The 19,281-nt window shown below is 40.0% G+C and overlaps 1 protein-coding gene across 5 annotated transcripts in view; it reads right to left on the reverse strand.

Moving 5' to 3' along the window:
- Positions 1 to 18,892, reverse strand: part of FAM172A (family with sequence similarity 172 member A) — a 270,353-nt gene extending 251,461 nt beyond the window's left edge. For 2 of the 5 annotated variants that reach the window (XM_040986044.1, XM_040986041.1), the window contains exon 1: positions 18,742 to 18,891. Coding sequence is in view for 1 of the 5 variants with exons in the window: in XM_040986040.1 (XP_040841974.1) it covers positions 2,472 to 2,577 (106 nt within the window). In the remaining 4 variants the exon portion in view is untranslated. Of the gene's footprint in view, positions 1 to 2,471; positions 2,596 to 8,937; positions 9,011 to 9,091; positions 9,498 to 18,741 lie in introns of those variants that run through there. The other 3 variants (XM_040986040.1, XM_040986042.1, XM_040986043.1) reach the window with 3 other exon arrangements.
- Positions 18,893 to 19,281: the final 389 nt, after the last annotated feature.

Below are 19,281 nucleotides of genomic sequence, written 5' to 3' on the forward strand. Positions count from 1 at the left end.
GCAGCTACAATATACAAAGAAATTAAAACATGGTCCAAAAAAGTTAACGTGTAAGCACAAACCAAATTGCTTTATGGAAATATATATAATAAAGACTGAAGAACCAAACTACTGCAGCTGGGAAAAGAAAACATTGCAACAGTATTAAAGGAGTTAATTTAGCAGTAAAATAATTCCCAATGAATTTTAAATGACCAGAAAAAATGCAAATGAAGTAAGCAGAAGAAAGAAAATAGTAAATCAACTACTTAGAAGACAGAGAGATAGACAAAACACAGTAAAATCAAGGGCTATTTTTTCTAAGATTTATTTATTTTTATTGGAAAGTCAGATTTACAAAGAGAAGAAGAGACAGAGAAACATCTTCCAACCGCTGATTCACTCCACAAGTGCCCCACTGGCCAGAGCTGAGCCGATCCGATACTAGAAACTCAGAGCGTTTTCCAGGTCTCCCACATGGGTGCAGGGTCCCTAGGCTTTGGGCTGTCCTTGACTGCTTTCCCAGGCCACAAGCATGGAGCTGGACTGGAAGTGAAGCAGCTGGGACATGAACCAGCACCCATATGGGACCCCAGTACGTGCAAGGTGAGGACTTTAGCCACTAGGCTACCATTCCGTGCCCAAGGCTGTTTTTTTAAAAAGAGAAAGCATACTTTCAGAGAGATTGAAAGAGTGAGAAGAGAGAACTGCCGACCACTGACTTGCTTCTCAAAACCGGCACAGTGGGTCTTGGCTAAGACAGTGCTGGAAGTAGGAACCAGGAATTCAATCCACTATCCTCAGGAATGGCAGGAATTCAATTGCTTGACACATCCCCACTGCCTCCCAGGGCAATACAGGCAAAAGTGGAGTCAGCAAGCACTGTATGTGAAACTCAAGCCTCTTAACCCACTAACATCCTGCTCCCCAAGACCACATACTTTTTTTAAATAAAGTGATAAATTACTAAGAAAGTGATTGGAACACAAGATTTTTTAAAAGATGCTAATATAAGGAAACAGATGTTAGATCACCAAAAAAGCAATAGGAGATCATTGAGATAGATGATATTTAATAAATTCAACAACTGTGGTAAAATGGAAAATTCCTTAAACAAATCATTCAAGAAAAAATAGATAATCTAAATAGCCCTGTATCTATAAAACAAACTACATTCAAACTTTAAAGCTTGCCACAAACATGAAAGAGAAACAAAATAATATCTAGATGCTGATGCCATGGCACAGCATGGTAAATCTTCACTTGTGACAACAGCATCCCATATGGGTACCAGTTCAAGTCCCAGCAGCTCTATTTATGATCCAGTTCCCTGCTCATGTGCTGGGAAGGCAGCAGAGGGCCAAAGTCCTTGGTCCCTTAAGCCAACATGGGAGGCATAGAAAAGTCTCCTGGCTCCAGGTTTTGGATCACTCCAGATGCAGTCATTTATATAGTAAACCAACACAACAAAGCTCTCTCTCTCTCTGCAACTCTGCCTTTAAAAAAAAAAATAAATATTTAAAAAAATACATATAGGGCCCAGTGCAGTAGACTAGTACCCTAAAAAACACTGTTGGTACAAACGCAAACTAGTAGAATCATCATGGAAGGCAATAAAGATATTCTTTCCACATAAAAATGAAAATAAATCCCAAACTCATTCCCAAATTACAGCAGAAACTATAGGACCCAGAAAACCAACTGCTCAGAATTTATCGAAAGGAAATGAAATGAACATATGAAACAGTTATCAGTACTATCTATTCACAATAACAGTTCACAATAGCTAAAATAAGGAATCAGCCCAAATGACCATCGATTTACATATGATCAGATAAAGAAATTGTGGTGTAGATGCATGAAAGACTACTATTCAACCATAAGAAACCCTGTCTTCTGCAACAAAATAGATGCAACTACAGACCATGCTTAGTGATATAATCTCAAGAACAAATATGCTTTCCCTAGTTTCCAGTAACACACACAGTACAGGAGAACATAACATATATGAGCGGTACTGACATTCTGAGATGTAACCACTGTTCACAGCTCTTACCTATACTATTGAGGAACGGTGTTCTTTTTATTTAATATTCTTAGAATTCCTCATTTAGTGAAGAGTTGAGCTTGAATTACAAGTAAACTAAAAACATGTTGTTACAAAAATTAAAAAGAAAAACAAAGTAAGGAGGGGATAGGGTAAGAATGAGGAAGGGGGAAGAATAGGGTGGAAAGCATTACTGTATATGTGAAATAGATAAAACTTGTTCCTTTCATATGTTATTATTTTTAAAAGAAAAAGAATTTTCATATGTGCAAAACGGCAAGATTCTTATGATTTGCTTGCTAAGTAACACTACATCTCAGGCACTGTAATACTTGCTGTAATACAAAATAATTACAAATGGTTAAATATCAATAGCTTTATTCTAGAATTTAAATGAATGGAAGGTGACCTAAATAGTTCCTGAAAAAGCAAATTAAGTGTGTACCTTTCAGGGCTGTGGTCTTTTCTTTTTCATCTGGACCTCCCTGCTGCATTTGTGCCATGTTTATCCAAATGGGCAACAAAATTAAAGAGCTCAGAGAAATAGGCATCAATCTTCAGAAGATAGTCTAGAACAAATGAAAGCAATGAATTAAGCCCTACTCAAATCCTACCTACTCCATGAGAAGTTCCTAGATCCCCAAGGGGGGTGTAGGGGTCTAACCTATCCTTATTTCCGTTGCACTTTGTTGATGCCTATAAAATGGTATTTATCACTGCTTGCTTTTGTGTTAGAGTTGTATATTAACCCAGGTGAGCTAACAGCTTAGTAGCCCTAGGAATAAAAGTATTAAGTTTTTGTCACTTCTGTATTTCTTGCGTTACTATTGCATTATTGTATACATTCATACAGCAAATGTTCACTGAACTGAATTTAGTCTAATATTTAGTTTTAGCTCGCCATCACTTGACATTTTTTAAAAACAACTTTAGTTTGCTTTAAAAACATAAGACTTCTTGTACAATAAAGTATAAGTATGTATCATTTTTAAAGTCAGAGTATCTTTCCCCTGGAACACGCAGGAAGAAAGGGAAAATACACACATGGCAAAGTGATCACAGATTACCTCCAGAATAATTAAAACTTTAGGCCAGAAAAATTAATCTTTTGAAAATAAAAGTATAACAATAGCAGAAAGCCATATTTCATACCTGGTACTAACAGTAAGCATAGCACAAAATTATCTGTTAAAACCAAATTCCACTGTACTTTGGTCAAAGAGAAGCCATTAAAACTACAAATAGGTAGCTTTCCCCAGGGAGCTGCTGAACAAAAAAGTAAACAGTAAAGTCCAAAAGAAAAAAATATATAGTCATTAACAGAATTGCATTAAAATTATTCAGGACAATAAGAAAGTCAAATTGAATTCATCCCTGACTGAGGAGCCCAGATGATCTACACACTGCAAAACACACTTCAGTATACAGCTAGAGATCAGCTTTATGTTTAAAAGTGGCACCATTCCCAAATTAAAGCAGAAACGACTTACAAAATAAAATTAACGGGCCCAGCACAATGGCTCAGTGGTTAAATCCTCACCTTGCATATGTTGTGATCCTATACAGGCACTAGCTTGTGTCCTGATTGCTCTACTTCCTATCCAGCTCCTGGCTTGTGGCCTGGGAAATCAGTAGAGGATGACCCAAAGCCTTGGGATCCTACACCCATGCTGGAGACCCGAAAGAAGCTCCTGGCTTTGGATCAACTCAGCTACGGCCACCACGGCCACATGAGGAGTGAACCAGTGGACAGAAGATCTTTCCCTCTAACTCTCCTTCTCTCTGCATATACACCTTTCCAATAAAAATAAATAAATGTTTTTAAAAAGTAATAATCAAAAATTAGCACTGAGTGTAAATATGTTTAAACTAGAATTGTTCCAAACCCTAACTGCTGGTGATACAATTAAAGAGGACAGAACCCTACTCTTGTATTAACCAGTCATATGTAGGCCTCATTTCCTACCATCTCAGAATTGAAATGATAGTCATATTCCCCTCACAAAATTAAAGTGAGGCTAAGTATTAAACATTTAGTATTGTGTCTGACCAATAAGTAAATACTATTATTATCAACATATGCAAGCTTAAATTTTTTAATTGTTGTAAATGAATTCTAGTTTCACCACTTAGGAACAGATGTTTGGCCTGTGGCAAGCTGCTTAGCATCCAAGATCATGCTTTCTTGTTCATCATGTATAGCTCACACTTCTTATTAATGATTGAAAATTAAATATTATTAAGTACGTGTATAGTCAAGTATTGCTATTACAAATAGTATTATTAATACTCAATGGTACATGTGACTTCCTAAAAGGTATTAATGGAACGTAAGATTACTTTTGACTAGGAAAACATTTTCAGTTGGCACGGAAGCAGCTGTTATTCTGTAAACAGGTAACTCAAAATTCTATGAATTTGACAAGAGTCTCTGTTCCATGAACAGACATGTCTTAGTCTGCAGCACAGACAATGTGCAATCCTGAACAAAACAGAGGGGTCACTGAATGCTTGGGGGCTTACTTTCTACTGGTTAAATTGAACTATAAGCAAAACAAAATACATCGGACACAGGTGGACAATGACAACACCGCTAGCACAAAGCAATATTTGTAATGGGTACCTATTTACATTCAGAAATCAGTCTGATCTCTTCAAGTTCATGTACAATTTCCACTAGCAACTATTTATCATATATTACCTTGTAGCAGAAATCGAAGAGGCATATACTAATAACAGTGGCCACTATGTTCCTTGCTAACAATTCCACAACTAAATGAACTCTGTGCAGGCTTTCGTGATTTCTTTTTACTCCAGTCCTTTGTTAACGCACTATATTTTCTAAATATAAACTAATAGGGCTATTTTTCATTGGTACCAAATGGTCTGTTTGCCAATTAGAATAACACAGATGAGTGTTTCATTGTGTTTTAATTAATGTTATGTGAAACAACCTAAAAAGTCAAACAGCAGCCCACTGCAATGGTGCTTTATAAGCTAGGAAACACTGAATTACTACGTGCAATCCTAAACCCTACAGGTGCAAAGAAAAGAAGCATGAAGCAAAAGCAGTTCATCGATTGCTTCTTACACACTGGGTTAGAAGATTTTCACCCTCTTGAGTTATTTTCCATGGCTGTGACACAGCTGCTGATGCTAAATCAGAAACATTATAAATTCTCAATTTAGTTTTCCTAATAAAAATTCAGAGTTATAACCTGCATGACCACAGATAAACACCACTGAAAATGCAGCCAGCAACCTGTTTGGTACATTTGATATATATTAATACATGCACTCGACATAGTTTATTTGGCATTATCTGATGGAGGGTAGGTTATAGGAAATAAAGTGGTGGAAGGTTTTTACTGATGTGAATTGGGACACAGTTGACATGGTGTATACTTCATGATAACCACTGTTGCTTAAATACTGCTTTCTAGAAATGGTTACAGTACAAACTAGATTCGAAATATCTCAGTTTGCGATTTCATTCTGTGAACTACACAAAGCAATTATCATATCTTCTCCCTCTCTATGATTCCAACAGAGAATCAACTATGTATAAATAAAGCTATAAATAACTTGTCATGTGTAATCTTTATCTAGTCAGCATTTCAAAATGTGAGACAGAATATTTATTTTCCCTGTGTGCTCAAAAATACAGCATGAGCGCTTATAAAATGAAAAGAAGGAAACACAGAGGTATTACTTTCTCACATTTCCTTTTTAGGTAGGTATTAAATACAAACAAGATACAGACAATTTTTCAACAGAGGTCTTTCCTACCTCATATTCTGAATGTATCAAGGAAACAAAAAGATCTACAGAGTAAGCTTAATTCGGTTAATTTTCCGAATCCCTTAAGAGCAGCATGGTTCTGGTCTGACCTCAAAGAATTGTACTAAAACTGGCTCCAAATCAAAATCAAATAGGCTGCTTATAAGTGACATCAATATCCAAGATTTATGAACAACCAAAAGACTCATCCAAATTATGGTGAAAACACCCATGTTGCTCACCAGCAAAGAACAGTGTCATAACGACCCTGGGCAACACTAGAGGCTGGAGTAGACGGAAAACAAAGCCCATGGTAACACAGCCCCTGCTACACAGAAAATAAAGGCTTCTGCATGCAATCATATCTGGATCAAGGTTGATCTCAGACCAATTCCAAGCTATCCAAAACTATCCGTGATTTGCCAAGCACCATGACACAGTACTAGGTCTGGAATGATGAATGTAGGTTTTTAGTCCCCCTTTCAGCACACAGCAGCTAAGTGACCTTGAAAAAAAAACTGCGGTAACCTAGGTAATGAAAACATGTGGGTGAGCACTATGATTAAATGAAAGAATGTGGGCCAGCGTTGTGGTACAGCAAGTTAAATCACCACCTGCAATGCCAACATCACATATGGGTTCAGTTCCAGTCTTGGCTGCTTCATTGTGATCCGGCTCCCTATTAATGCAACTGTGAAAGCAGTGGAGGATGGCCCAATTCCTTGGATCCCTGCAACCATATAGGAGACCTGGCCCAGCCCCACTGTAGCAATCTGGAGAGGGAATTAGCAGATGAAGAAAATTCTCTCTCCCTCCCTCTCTTTCTGTCTGTCTCTCCACCTCCCTCACCAGCTCAACTTTTCAAGTAAGTTAAATGAATGAATATATATATATATATATATATATATATATATATATATAAAATAATGTCAAGGAGAACATTTTCCAAACAATGAACCTCTTTACAAAATTAGTAATCTATACAGCACCTGGAATAATTGAATTCCAAAGAAATAAATTATGCTCAAACTCCCAGAAAGATAAGTAAAATCAACTCAATTCCCAGAAACAAAACAATTTTATACACACTACTTGGATACATTCAATGAAAAATAATAACACACGAGAATGTGCCATCTTTGGGGCAGGTGTTTAGCAGAGTCATTAAACGCAGCTTGTGACGGCCACATCCACTGAGTGGCCGAGTTCATGTCTTAGCTAACACTGACTCCAGCTTCCGGACAATGCACTCCCTAGAAGGCAGCAGTGAGGGTGCAGATAGTTTCGTCACTGTCACTCCCATGGGAGACTCATTTGAGATCCTGGCTCTGAGCTTCCCCTGGTCCAAGTCTCAGCTCCTGCAGGCAGGGACATGGAGAGTGAACCACAAAATGAAAGATCTGTTTCTGTGACTTTCAAGTAAATTCAAAAAGTATTTTAAAAAAATGAATATGCTCAAAATTTTAGAAAATTCTATATTCAAAGTTTCTTCTATATATTAAATATAAATGTCATAAAAACTACTTAACAGACTGTAATTGTTAGGTAAACACAACCTTATAAATGATCTAAATTGTAAGCATTATTAAATAGAAACTATCTTCAGAGTATTTTGAAGATACCCAATACCATGAAATGCACTAATAAAACATTTACAAAGTCACCATAAAACTTTCTAGACTTAGAAGCATGTTACCTAGTATTTCTGACACAAATTGTTAACCTGAAGCTCAATCTTGATTTAAAAATGTAGCACTCACAATTCAGGAGCTAAGGCGCAACCACTTTGCAGCCCCCACAGTCTCCACAAGGGCAACTGGCTGCTCTGAAATGGGAGACCAGACAGTCAAAATTGCTCCAGAACACACTGCCAGGCTTCTTAGGTATGCATTGAAGTTCAATTTCCTTTCATCACAATCTTCTCCTCTCTTTCTTAAATAGTAATCTATGGTGAAATTTTTACTCCAAATTTTAAGCATTTGCTTCTAGGAAAAAAAAAACCAAGCTGTAAAATATACCTTGCCATGTGTCTTTCTGAACAAGAAACAAATATTGTTGAGTCTAACAGACAAGATATATCCAGAATAGATAAGGAACTCTGGCAATAACAATAAAAAGACAACACAATTAAAAACTGGGCAAAGGACATGGATACATATTTATCCAAAGAAAATATACAAACGAGCCAAAAAGCTCAGGAAAATATTGCAATGTTGCTAGTTTGCACAAAAATGAAACTCAAAACCAAGACACACTTCCTAGGATGGCTATAATCAAAAAGAATAAATAAATATTTGTGATAATGCAGAGAAATTGAATCCTTCACCTATACTTGGTCCACTTTTCAGAAATCAGCTGGGAATTTCTTGAAAATAATCAAACATTGAACTATGACATGATCCATCAATTTTACTTCATGGGAATGAAAACTCATGTCCATAACAAAATGCACATACAAATATTTACAAAACCATTATGTATAACTGCCAAAAGCACACACTAATTTAACTGATGGCTGAATTTTAAAAAATCGGGGTCCAGCATAATGGTTCAATTGGCAAACTCTCTCCGCAAGTGCCAGGATCCCAAATGAACACTGCTTCCTCTTCCAGCTACTCCACCTCCCTGCTTATACACTGGGAAAGCTGTCAATGATGGCCTTGGGACACTGCACTCTCACAGGAGAACAGGAAGAGGCTCCAGGCGCCTAGCTTTGGATTGGCTCAGCTCTGACCACTGCAGCCACTTGAGGAGTGAATCAGCAGACACAAGATCTTTCTCTCTGTTTCTCCTTCTCTCTGTAAATCTGTCTTTCAAAAAAAAAACAAATAAAATTTTTTTAATGTGGTAAATTGAAGCAACAGAATATTACTCATTCCTAAAAAGGAATAAAGTACTGATACACACTACAATGGGCATTCCCTTGAACACAGTATACCAAGGTATGAAAGTCTTTTGCAAATCATCATGCACTTTCACTCACACAAAATCCCCAGAAGACGTAAATATACAGAAGTAGAAAGTAGATTCAGGGTTTCAGGAGTTGAAAGCAGGCAAGAATGAGTATTTGGTTGCTTTTTGATGTGATTATTTTCATAGTCCAAAGATAGACTTGCATCAGGGTAATGTACCTTATGTCTATTAAAAGGCTCTCTTTTCCGTCTCTTCTTCCCTTACTGTAATGCCCAGAGTCAATATTCAGTCCTGAAAAGAAGCATACTGAATCATTTCACTCACTCTTTTTTCTTCTATGAAATAGAAATGACAAGTATCAGGTTCACTTACAGACTTTCTTTAAATGCACCTATCACTGGCTGGCAACTGTGCAGGCCTGCTTCAGACAGACTAAAGCAACAAACAATAGGACCTAGGTATAAAAGATACAATTCATAAGGTTGTGCTATATCATAGCATCCTAGCCTAATATGTCGTGATTCTGGGCAAGGGGGTTTTCATTCAGTGGTAATTCGCCTCTCTTGTCCATCACTGTCTTGTAAACAACCTCCAACAAGATTAGGATCAGAAGCACTGACATATCGGTTATGGTTCCCTAGTCCTCTAAATTCACCATCTAACAGTACATAAATCTAACTGATGCTTGTCAAGAATTGAAATCTGGGGCTGGTGCAATGGTGTAGCAAGCTAAGCCTCTATTGGTGGTGCTAGCATATCGGCATCAATTCAACTCCTGGCTCCTCCACTTCCAATTCAGGTCCTTTCTAATGGCCTAGAAAAACAGTGGATGATGGGACCCATGTAGGAGATCTGGAAGAAGTTCCTGGCTCCTGGCTTCAGATTGGCACAGCCCTGGCCATTGTAGCCATTTGGGGAGACAATCAGTAAATGAAATATTTCTCTCCCCCTCTGGATGGGAAGTGGAGCAGTCAGAACACAAACCAGTGCCAAAATGGGATCCTGGCACTTGCAAGGGTAAGACTATCTAATTAAGCCATTGCACTAGGCCCTGAAAATGTCTTCACAACACTTTTTTTCATTATGAATATCTATGTAATAATTTCAAGATGCAATGGCCCACAATAAATATTATGATCTCCCACAGTTTTTGTGGACCAGAAGTTTGGGGGAGAGGGGATCAAAAAGGAGATTCTCACTCAGGTCAAGACACTGCAGTCAAGATACACTGGCAAATCATGTGATCACCAGAGGAACAACCGGGGCTGGCGGTGCACTTCAGGATGGTTCACTGGCACAGAAAGTCACCGGCACTGCTGTTATCGCAGGCCTTTCCCCATGTGGATTTCATCACAGGTCTACTTCAGAATCTGTGAACTAGCTGCAGCTTTTCCCCAGAAAGATCCTGGAGAGCAAGGGACAGCTACAGAAGATTCACCGCCAGCACAGAGGACAGTTCTAGTCAAACAAGAGAAATGAATATCAGGCAACAACATCATGGGGGGCGATTCTACAGATGGATGAAAGTGTTGTCAGAATATCTCAGTGCAGAAGACTGTAGTACGTCATCAGAGCAGATGTTACATGGCAACAAAAGGGAAAGAAGCACAGTCGACACTGGAAAATGTGGAGGATTTTATTAAACTACTAGTGAATAAATCTATCTTGAAAAAATAATATGGTATCATATATAATGAGCTCAGAAGCAAATTAAACAACTCACTGCTATCACAAGTTTTTGATAAAACTGGAAGAAAAATCCATATGAAATATAGAAGTCATTACCAGTGGGAAAGCGCTCAGGGCAGCATGAATAGCGGCAAAGCATACAAGTCAATGCAAGTTATTGATAGGATGTGTTCTGACTCTGGGTGGGGGAGCAATCAATTCCTTCGTGCTAATTACATTACTGCACTTTACAAATTTGCACAAGCATTACCTAGAGAAGGACCGTGTGTGTACGCACATGCACTTACATATACACAATCATATACAATGCCCTGGTTGTTCATAATTTATTTATCCACAGCATATGCCAAATACATTAAGTAGATCATAAATGAAACTGTTAAGAAAGTGCGAACATTTGAGTAGCAGTACCTTTTGCACTACCTTCTACCTGGAGCGTTTTTTTCTAAGGAGATCATGTGCTACTATTTAATCAGAAATGTGGGTTTCCTGCACATAAACAAATCCTAGAAGAAGCTATTATACACAGGTACTCGGGAAACTTCAGGGTAGTTACAGATCATGAAAATACATCAAGAACCTCACTTGTTACTAAATTTTTAAAAGTTAAAATAAGGGACAAATATAAGCAATTTGTAAATGGAAGATGAGAGCTAAGAATTTAACTTAAAATAATCTCCTTGGCTGCTAAAGGGTATGTTCATCAAATCACAAAAGAATATTTTCCACGGATAATCACTTGCCAGTCTTTCAAAATAATGAAAAAAATAGGCTTTAATTTTTTTTAAAATGGGCTTTAATTCTGAAACAAATAACTTTCCTTGTTTTCTGAAATAAGGAGAAAGGGGGAAATGCTGTAATAGTAGCCTCTGGAGGGAAGACTTTCAGAATGGGAGTAAAACAAGCATAAAACACTTTATCTGGTGCTTTGTCCAACATAATATTTTGTTAAACTCATTTGTATGACAAATACTGAAAATACTGCTTTTTTCTGTATGAGAGTTAAATTTCCTTTCACTGAAAAACAGATGTTGATTCCACTGTCCTTCACTGATACATAAATTTGCAGCAACAAAATTATAAACCAGCCTGGACTAAAAAGAATTAGCATGTAGGCCTAGCCTGAGTACTTAAAAGCCTATATTTAATTTTAAATAAGGTTATATTTTGTTCATTTGAAATATTATCCACTAACTTTGCAACAGAACCTCAAACACTTCTGAGCCACAAAACAATTTTCTAAAATCAGACTGTAAATTTTTGAAGTTTTAAAAACCTTTGGCATTACTCCTGAGGTGGCTGATGAATTCTGTTTTACAATTTCTGAAAATACTCATACATCTTCACAATTGTTACATTTAAATAGTTACACATATTTGCATTTTCACATATTCTCGCTCTCTCCTTTCTTCTCTCTCCAAGAATCCAAAGTAAGCTGCAAGACTCTTGCTAATTCAAGAGACATATCAGCTAGTTTACATACAGGGAGGCCAGAGAAGCAGGTCGGTTCTTTCAGCAATCCAGTTAACAGTTTTGACACATGGATACTATACATACTAGGCTTGTGCAAAGTGCTGAAATGATCTGAAATATGATGACATCCCTTCTCTTTTAAAAATGATTTCTTAGGCAATCAGTAGTTTGCACAGACTCAAGAATTCTAGTGTGTTTAATCTATAAACTGTTTTTTTTTTAGTAAATTTTGAATAAAGACATTTAGAAGAAAAAGCAAAAATTGAAATGTAGAGTAAACCCTAAAATAAATTCATGAGAGAAGCACAAAGATTCATTAGACAGCATATTCAATGGAATAGGGAACCCCTCAATCAGAAAATGGATTTTAAAAAATGAATCAGTGGCAACACATATGGAAAGAATACAATTCAGACATGCATGTGCTCCAAAATAAAAATTTAACAAAGCTATCAATTAAAATATGGCTGGTGTGTATGTACGCACGCACATGTTCAGTGTATATGCACACATCAGGGGCATTTGTGTAGCAATTAGGTAGCCAATTAGGATGTTCACGTCCCATACTGGAATGCTTGGCTTCAATTCCAAGCTCCTGATTCCAGCTGCCTGCTCATGCAGATCCTGGGAATCGGCAGCAATGACTTGGCAGCTAGCTTTCTCCCCAGCATCAGTCTCTGCCTCTTGCCTGTTCAGGCACTGAAAGAGTGAGCCAGAGAATGCGTGCACGAGTTTGTGTTCTTTCTCTCACGCCTGCTAATTCATTATTAAGCACATCTTTGGTTTGTATGGCATATCATAATTTTTAACATCTATTTTCCTTTTAAAATTTTTAAGATAGAGCAAGCAGAATAAAAGAAAGAGAACTGTCCCCTTGCCAACTTGTAAGACCTTGATGAGTTCTTAGTTTCTGGTTTTGGCACTTACTAGCCCTGGCTATTGTGCCCATTTGGAAGTGAATCAATAAATGGAAGATTTTCTTTCCTTGTCTCTCTTCTCTCTTCTCTCTCTCTTTTTTTAAGTTTCACACAAAAGCACATGAATGTGTTCCTAGCAGTTTTATTCATTATGCCAAAACTTAAGAGCAATCAAGATATCCTTCAGCAAATGAACAGATATACTTCAGTCCATCCAATGAGATATTATTCAGTGCTTAAAAAAAAAAAAAAAAAAGACTAGGGCTCGGCGTGATAGTGTGGTGAGTAAAGTCCTTGCCTTGCACGCCCAGGATCCCATATGGATGCTGGTTCTAATCCTGGCAGCCCTGCTTCCCATCCAGCTCTCTGCTCATGGCCTGGGAAAGCAGTTGAGGCCCAAAGCCTTGGGACCCTACACGCATGGGAAACCTGGAGGAAGTTCCTGGCTCCTGGCTTCGGATTGGCACAGCACTGGCTGCTGCGATCACTTGGAGATTGAACCATCATACAGAAGATCTTTCCTCTATCTCTCCTCCTCTCTGTATATCTGACTTTCCAATAAAAATAAAATAAAGCTTTTTTTTTCAAAAAGGCTAATGCTTTAGGGTCTCCCATCCAAATCTATGCTAGGATGTAAGTGCTACCAAAACAGTATTATTAGACTGACTCAAGAGTGGAACAATGCTGTTATCAGATTGTCTGGTTTTCACAAGAGCAGTCTTGTGGCTGCTCCAGTTCAATCCTAGCTCCTTGATTATAGACTGGGAAAGCAGCAGACGACAGTTCAAGTCCTTGGACACCTGCAGCCATGCGGAGACCAGGAAGAAGCCCTTGGCTCCTGGCTTCGGATCAACCCAGCCATAGCCCATTATAGCCATTTGGGGAGTGAACCAACAGATAGGAGAACTTTGTCTCGCTGTTACTCCTTTTCTCAACCACCTGATGCCTCCCATGGTATACATTTGCAGAAGACAAGAACGAGGAACAAAGCCCGAACTTGGATCCAAGTACTCCAATGGACAATGAGGGCATCTCAAGCAGCTTCTTAACCAAAAGCAAACACAAACTTTTTACTAAAACAGAGTCAAGAGATACTCTTCAGTAGTCTGTGCTGCAAGGTAAGTTCCTCAGCAAGCTTCTCTCCTCACCTCTTATGCACATCCCATTCCCACAATTTGGCTCCTACATCTTTCTCCAATTACTATAATTCCCAAAATTGCCAAGAACCCTTTGTCTTCACAGACATCAGTGGGTGAGAATTATTTCCCTATGTGCAATGTCCTTCTGTGGGACAGCCACTGGGGCAGAGCATGTTAAGTAGTCGCTTGAGACACTGTCATTCCCCATCAGTGTCAATTAGTGTCCCAGCATCTCCACTTCCTATTCACCTCCCTGCTAAAGCACTTAGGAAGGCAGCAAGTGATGGTCCAACTGCTTGAACCCTTGCAACCCATGTGGGAGACCTGAGTAGACCTCTTGGCTCCTGACTTCAACCTAGACAGACCTGGTTGGTGTGGCCAATTTGGCAAGGGACAATGGATGGATAATCACTTCATCTCCCTTACCTCCTCTGAAAGTTGCATTATCCTCTTTAATCTTTAGCGAAGAAAACCTAAGAATATTAGCCACCCAGACAATATTTTAAAATACATAATCTGCTACAAAGAAATAGACATTCAGTAAATGCTTTACTTTGATGAATTGTCTTCACAGTGATACCCACTCTGAAGCAAAAATGTATCTCAATTATGTATATTATAAATGAATGCTTTCTCAAAAAAGAAAGCAATATTGGAGAAACTAGCCCAAAATGACCAACACTGAATTATGTGCAACTTATGTGTGGAAACTTTCGCAAGTCAGCCCCATACTACCTCATGTGTAGTAAATTAACCAGATTTAACTTGCTAAAAAGTGTTAAATAAGATTACTCACTTAAATAAGTTTTATATCCAAAACAGCAAAATGCAGTATCCCAAATGTTTCTAAATAAATGATAATCTAGAAAATATAACAATATTTATTTAAAAGATATGTTGTCTTGAACTAAACAGCAATCAGACATTTTGGATTAAAAAACAAACTTTGCTTCTTAAACAGATTATGCATCCACAATTGTTAGCACTGTCTAACATTGGCAAATTATATACTCAAGTAAATTACTCAAACCTCATTAGTCTGTGAATGGAAATAAGGTGACGCATGATCTGAAGGAACTAATTTCTTCCTATAGAACTACAGGCGGTACACACCATCCACAATGACAGCTGAGTCACACACACTGGCACACACTACCTCAGCTACGTGGGTCCTCCTGCACTATGCAGGGCCAAGTGCTTCATTTCGGAAACACGTGCCAAGATGGATCTGGCAAGCTGCACTCTCTCATGCAAGCCCCATCCCATCCTCATCTACAGAGCTCTAGTGTGGATTGGGCCTTTGTTGCTGGGGCCCCCTGCTGTGGCTGTCATTTCTGCAGCTCATACTGCATCACTGGGCCTGATCTTCAGCACTCTCCATCCAACCATATGCACCTGTTAGGTTTCCACCCAATACTCTTTTATTTTTCTGTTCTTCATCATTTTGGCACTTCTGTGTCCTCCTCACCCCACTTTCCTAGCAAAGGAAATCCACTTTACAGACACGATCAATACACCTCTCTCCTTCTCACTAAAATTTTTTTAAAAATCAAAGCAGGCCAGGATGCCCTTTGGCTTTTCTAAACTGTTTTTAACACGATCTAAAACCAAAGATGGCTTCTTTTATCCTAAGTTTGGAGTTAGTACAAATACCTAGTCTACAGAAATAAATCAAGAGTTTTGACAATGGAATCAGTGAGGCAGCTCACCAGGCTAATCCTCCACCCACAGGCACAGCATCCCATTTGGGCTCCAATTCTTGTGCTAGCACTCCACTCCAATGCAGCTCCCTGTTAATGTGCCTGGAAAAGTAGTGGAGGATGGCCCAAGTTCTTGGGACCCTGCAACCATGTGGCAGAGCTGGAAGAAGCTCCTGGCTCCTGGCTTCAGATTGGTTCAGCGCTAGTCATTGCAGGCACTTTAGGAATGAACCAGTGGATGGGAGCTCTCTCTGCCTCTCCTTTTCACTGTAACTCTGACTTTCAAATAAAAATAAAACAATCTTTACCAAAAATAGTATTGACAATTATCATGGTTTAGAATTTAAAAGACAACATCCTTCATTCTTGAAAAAAAAATACACCAAAGTTCAGAAAATGGTTATTTAAGTCTGATCTTAAAGTAATAAAACTTCAAAAAGATATATTAGTAGTCAAAAAAGCACAGGACAAGAAGCTTAACATCATGTCATTAGCAAAATGAAAATCAAAACTACAGCAAGATACATTACAACCATAATGATAGCAATTAACTAAACACACACAGAGAAAATGTGTATGTTGAAGAGTCAGAGAACTGTGGGTGAGGACATGGAGAAATGAACCCTTGTACATTGCTCATGCCACTGTAAATGGGGCAAGTGGCATGGAAAACACTATGACCAAAAAATAAAAATGAAATTAACACTAGTCTAGCAATTTCACTTCTGGATAGATAACCAAGAGGAACAACAGTAGAGACATTTGCTCACTTATGTCCTGGCAACACTATTCATAACAGCCCAAAGTGGGAGCAACCTAAGTCCATGGATGAATGAATGGATCAACAGAACGTAGCTTTGCATACATTACATTTGGTTATTACATTTGGTCTTAATGAGAAAGGATATCATAAGAGATGCCATAACATGGAGCAGATAAGCCATGACTGAACTTACACTGGCTACACAGTCAAATGTATAGAAATGAAGCAGATAGAGAATAGGATATTAGTACCGAAAGAGCCCAAAGTTTCAGTCGTGGAGGATGAAGATATTCTGGAGATGAATGTTAGTGCAACACTATTAATGTGATTAATGTCACTCAAAAAGATACCTAAAGATGGTTAAAATGGTAAATTTGTTCTATTTTATACCAAAGCATGAGTTAGAAGTAAAGTTGGCATACCTAGTTCATCAATGACTCCTGAGCAAACTCCATCTGACCTTGACACAAGCAGCAACACAGGACACAAACAAGTGAGTAAAGGAGAGCTCAATGAAGAGCATGGGGGCCTCCCTGCTGAGCTGGGACTTGAGACTGTCTCCATAGAGAAAAGGGAAAGCTGAGGACAGCAGGAACAAAGGGAGCTACTCATTCAGTGCAAGAACATCTGACTGAAAAGTCAGAAAGATGTGTGGGACCAGCACTGACACCTATACCCTGGTGCAGTACAGCAAAAGGCGCTTGCTCTAGGGGCATCACTCTGGCACGGTTAGGTTAAGCCGTCACTTGCTACACCAGCATTCCATACCTGAGTACCAACGGAAGCCTCAGTTGCTCCATTTCCCATCATTGCACTAGGAAGAGAGCAGAAAGTGACCAATGCGCTCGGGTCCCTGCCACCCATGTGGGAGACAAGGGTCGAGTTCCTAGCTTCTGGCTACAGCCTAGCTAAGATCTGCTACCAGGACAGATATAGGCAATCAAGCAAGGGATGGAAGATCTTTCTCTGTTGCTGTGCCTCTTAAAAAAATACTATTTTTAATGTTTTAAAAGTACTTTCTGACTCAGTTTCTAAGTAGACGATAATTGTCACTCCCATGTGGAACAAAGAAGGACCGGGTATAAGGGTAGGCATTTAGCCTACTGGTTAAGACACATGCCACCACGCCTTTTTACCACATCAGAGCACCTGGTTCAACTCCACGTTCTGACTCCAGTCTCCATTTCCTTCAGATCCTGGGAGTCCCTGGGTGTCGTTAGGTTGCTGCCATCTGAATGGGGAGAGTTGGGTGGAGTTCCAGGCTTCCAACTCCAGCTCAGGCCACACCAGGCCAGGGCACTCCTGTGCACTGAACCAGCAAGCCAACAGATGAGAGCATTCTCCCACAAATACTAAATACATTTATAATTTTCAAGATTTACTTATGTATTTTGTAAACCAAGAGTTAGAGACAGGGAGAGATCTTCTGTCTGCAGGTTCACTTCCCAGATAGGAGCAACCACTGGGGCTGAGTCAAGTCAAAGCCAGGAGCTGCTTCTGGGTCTGTCAAGTGGGTGGCAAGGGTTCAAACGCTTGGAGCAACTTTTGCTGCTTTCACTAAGCCATTAACAGGGAGCTGGTGAAATGGTGCAGCTGGGACCAGAACAGGTCGCTAATATGGCACGCCAGCATCACAGGTGGTATGCCAAATGCCAGCCCCTAAAACAAATATTTAAAAATAAAGAATACACCTGACACAGCTTTCAGGTAAATGGATAACGTACTAACAGCACATTGCAACTGCTTTTGCTAAACACCTGAAGATGAACAACAAATGAACGTTGCCTCTACAGCAGTGTTTGGCATGAAACAGAACTTTAGACACAAGTGACCGGTTCCACAGTCCAATGGATACACAGCCTGGAGCACCCTGAGAGTGTCATCTACCTGGCTGAGGAGAAAACTGCTTTTCATAACACACCTTTGTTTCAAAGTCAAAAACGCTAAGACTTCACACTGCATCCCCATGCAAAGTCCCACCAACGCCGTGACACCTCACAAGTTTTGCGGAATTCTACGTTCAACGAAGGACTTCTTGTAAGGCACTGGCAGTGGAGAACACTTTGCGGTGGGATAACACGCGAGCACGTCATCCATCAGAGGCCTTCGGGGCTCCCCTCGGGGGAAGAGCCCCCCGGGCAGCGCGCCCTAGGGAATCGGGGCAACCAGGCGAGACCAGCCGGGTCATCCCCGCCAACCCCGGTGGGACAGGCGGAGAGAGCCCGGCTGCTCGCCGGGGTCCCAGCCCCGAGTCAGGGGGACCCGCCGAGAAGGCCCCGGGGACCACGATCCCCGCGCGCCCCTCACACCAGGCAGACAACCCCGCCAGGCATCGTCCTACCTGAGCTCTGCCCCCAGCTACAGGGCTGAGGGGGCTGGCGGGAGGAGGCGTGGCCTTCCAGTGCGCCTGCAGAACTCCCTCGTGCGGTTGTTATGACTTTCCCTCTCGGGATCCGCGCCCCGAGCAAGTTCGACTTGCACTTCCGGGGTCTAGGAGCGGGCCTGAAACGTCACTACCTACGCGACGGCTGGCCGCGGCCACATCCCGGAAGCGGGCGGGACGTGGGCGTGGGTGAGGTTCCCGCGGGCCGCTGAGGGCCGGCAGGCTCTGGGCGGCGGGGAGTGCCGGTCTGCCGGTTGCTACCTGTCAGGCATCCCGCGTCCACCTCGCGAATGCTACACTGGATAGCTTAAAAAGGCGAGGCCACCTTAAGCGCAATTAGAAATCCATTGTGGGTTTTTTTGTTTGTTTTTTTCCTGTCAACATGCCCCAGCTCAGGGATAATCCAGTTTGACCTGGCTCCTTCAACTCCAGGAAAAAAGGCAAAAAACGAAAGAAAGAAAGAGAGAAAAGGAGGGTGAGGGTTGGGGAAGCACGTTT

Source organism: Ochotona curzoniae, unplaced genomic scaffold (genome assembly GCF_017591425.1).
Source record: "Ochotona curzoniae isolate NIBS_2020 unplaced genomic scaffold, NIBS_Ocur_1.0 contig_4501, whole genome shotgun sequence".
Classification (NCBI taxonomy): domain Eukaryota; kingdom Metazoa; phylum Chordata; class Mammalia; order Lagomorpha; family Ochotonidae; genus Ochotona; species Ochotona curzoniae.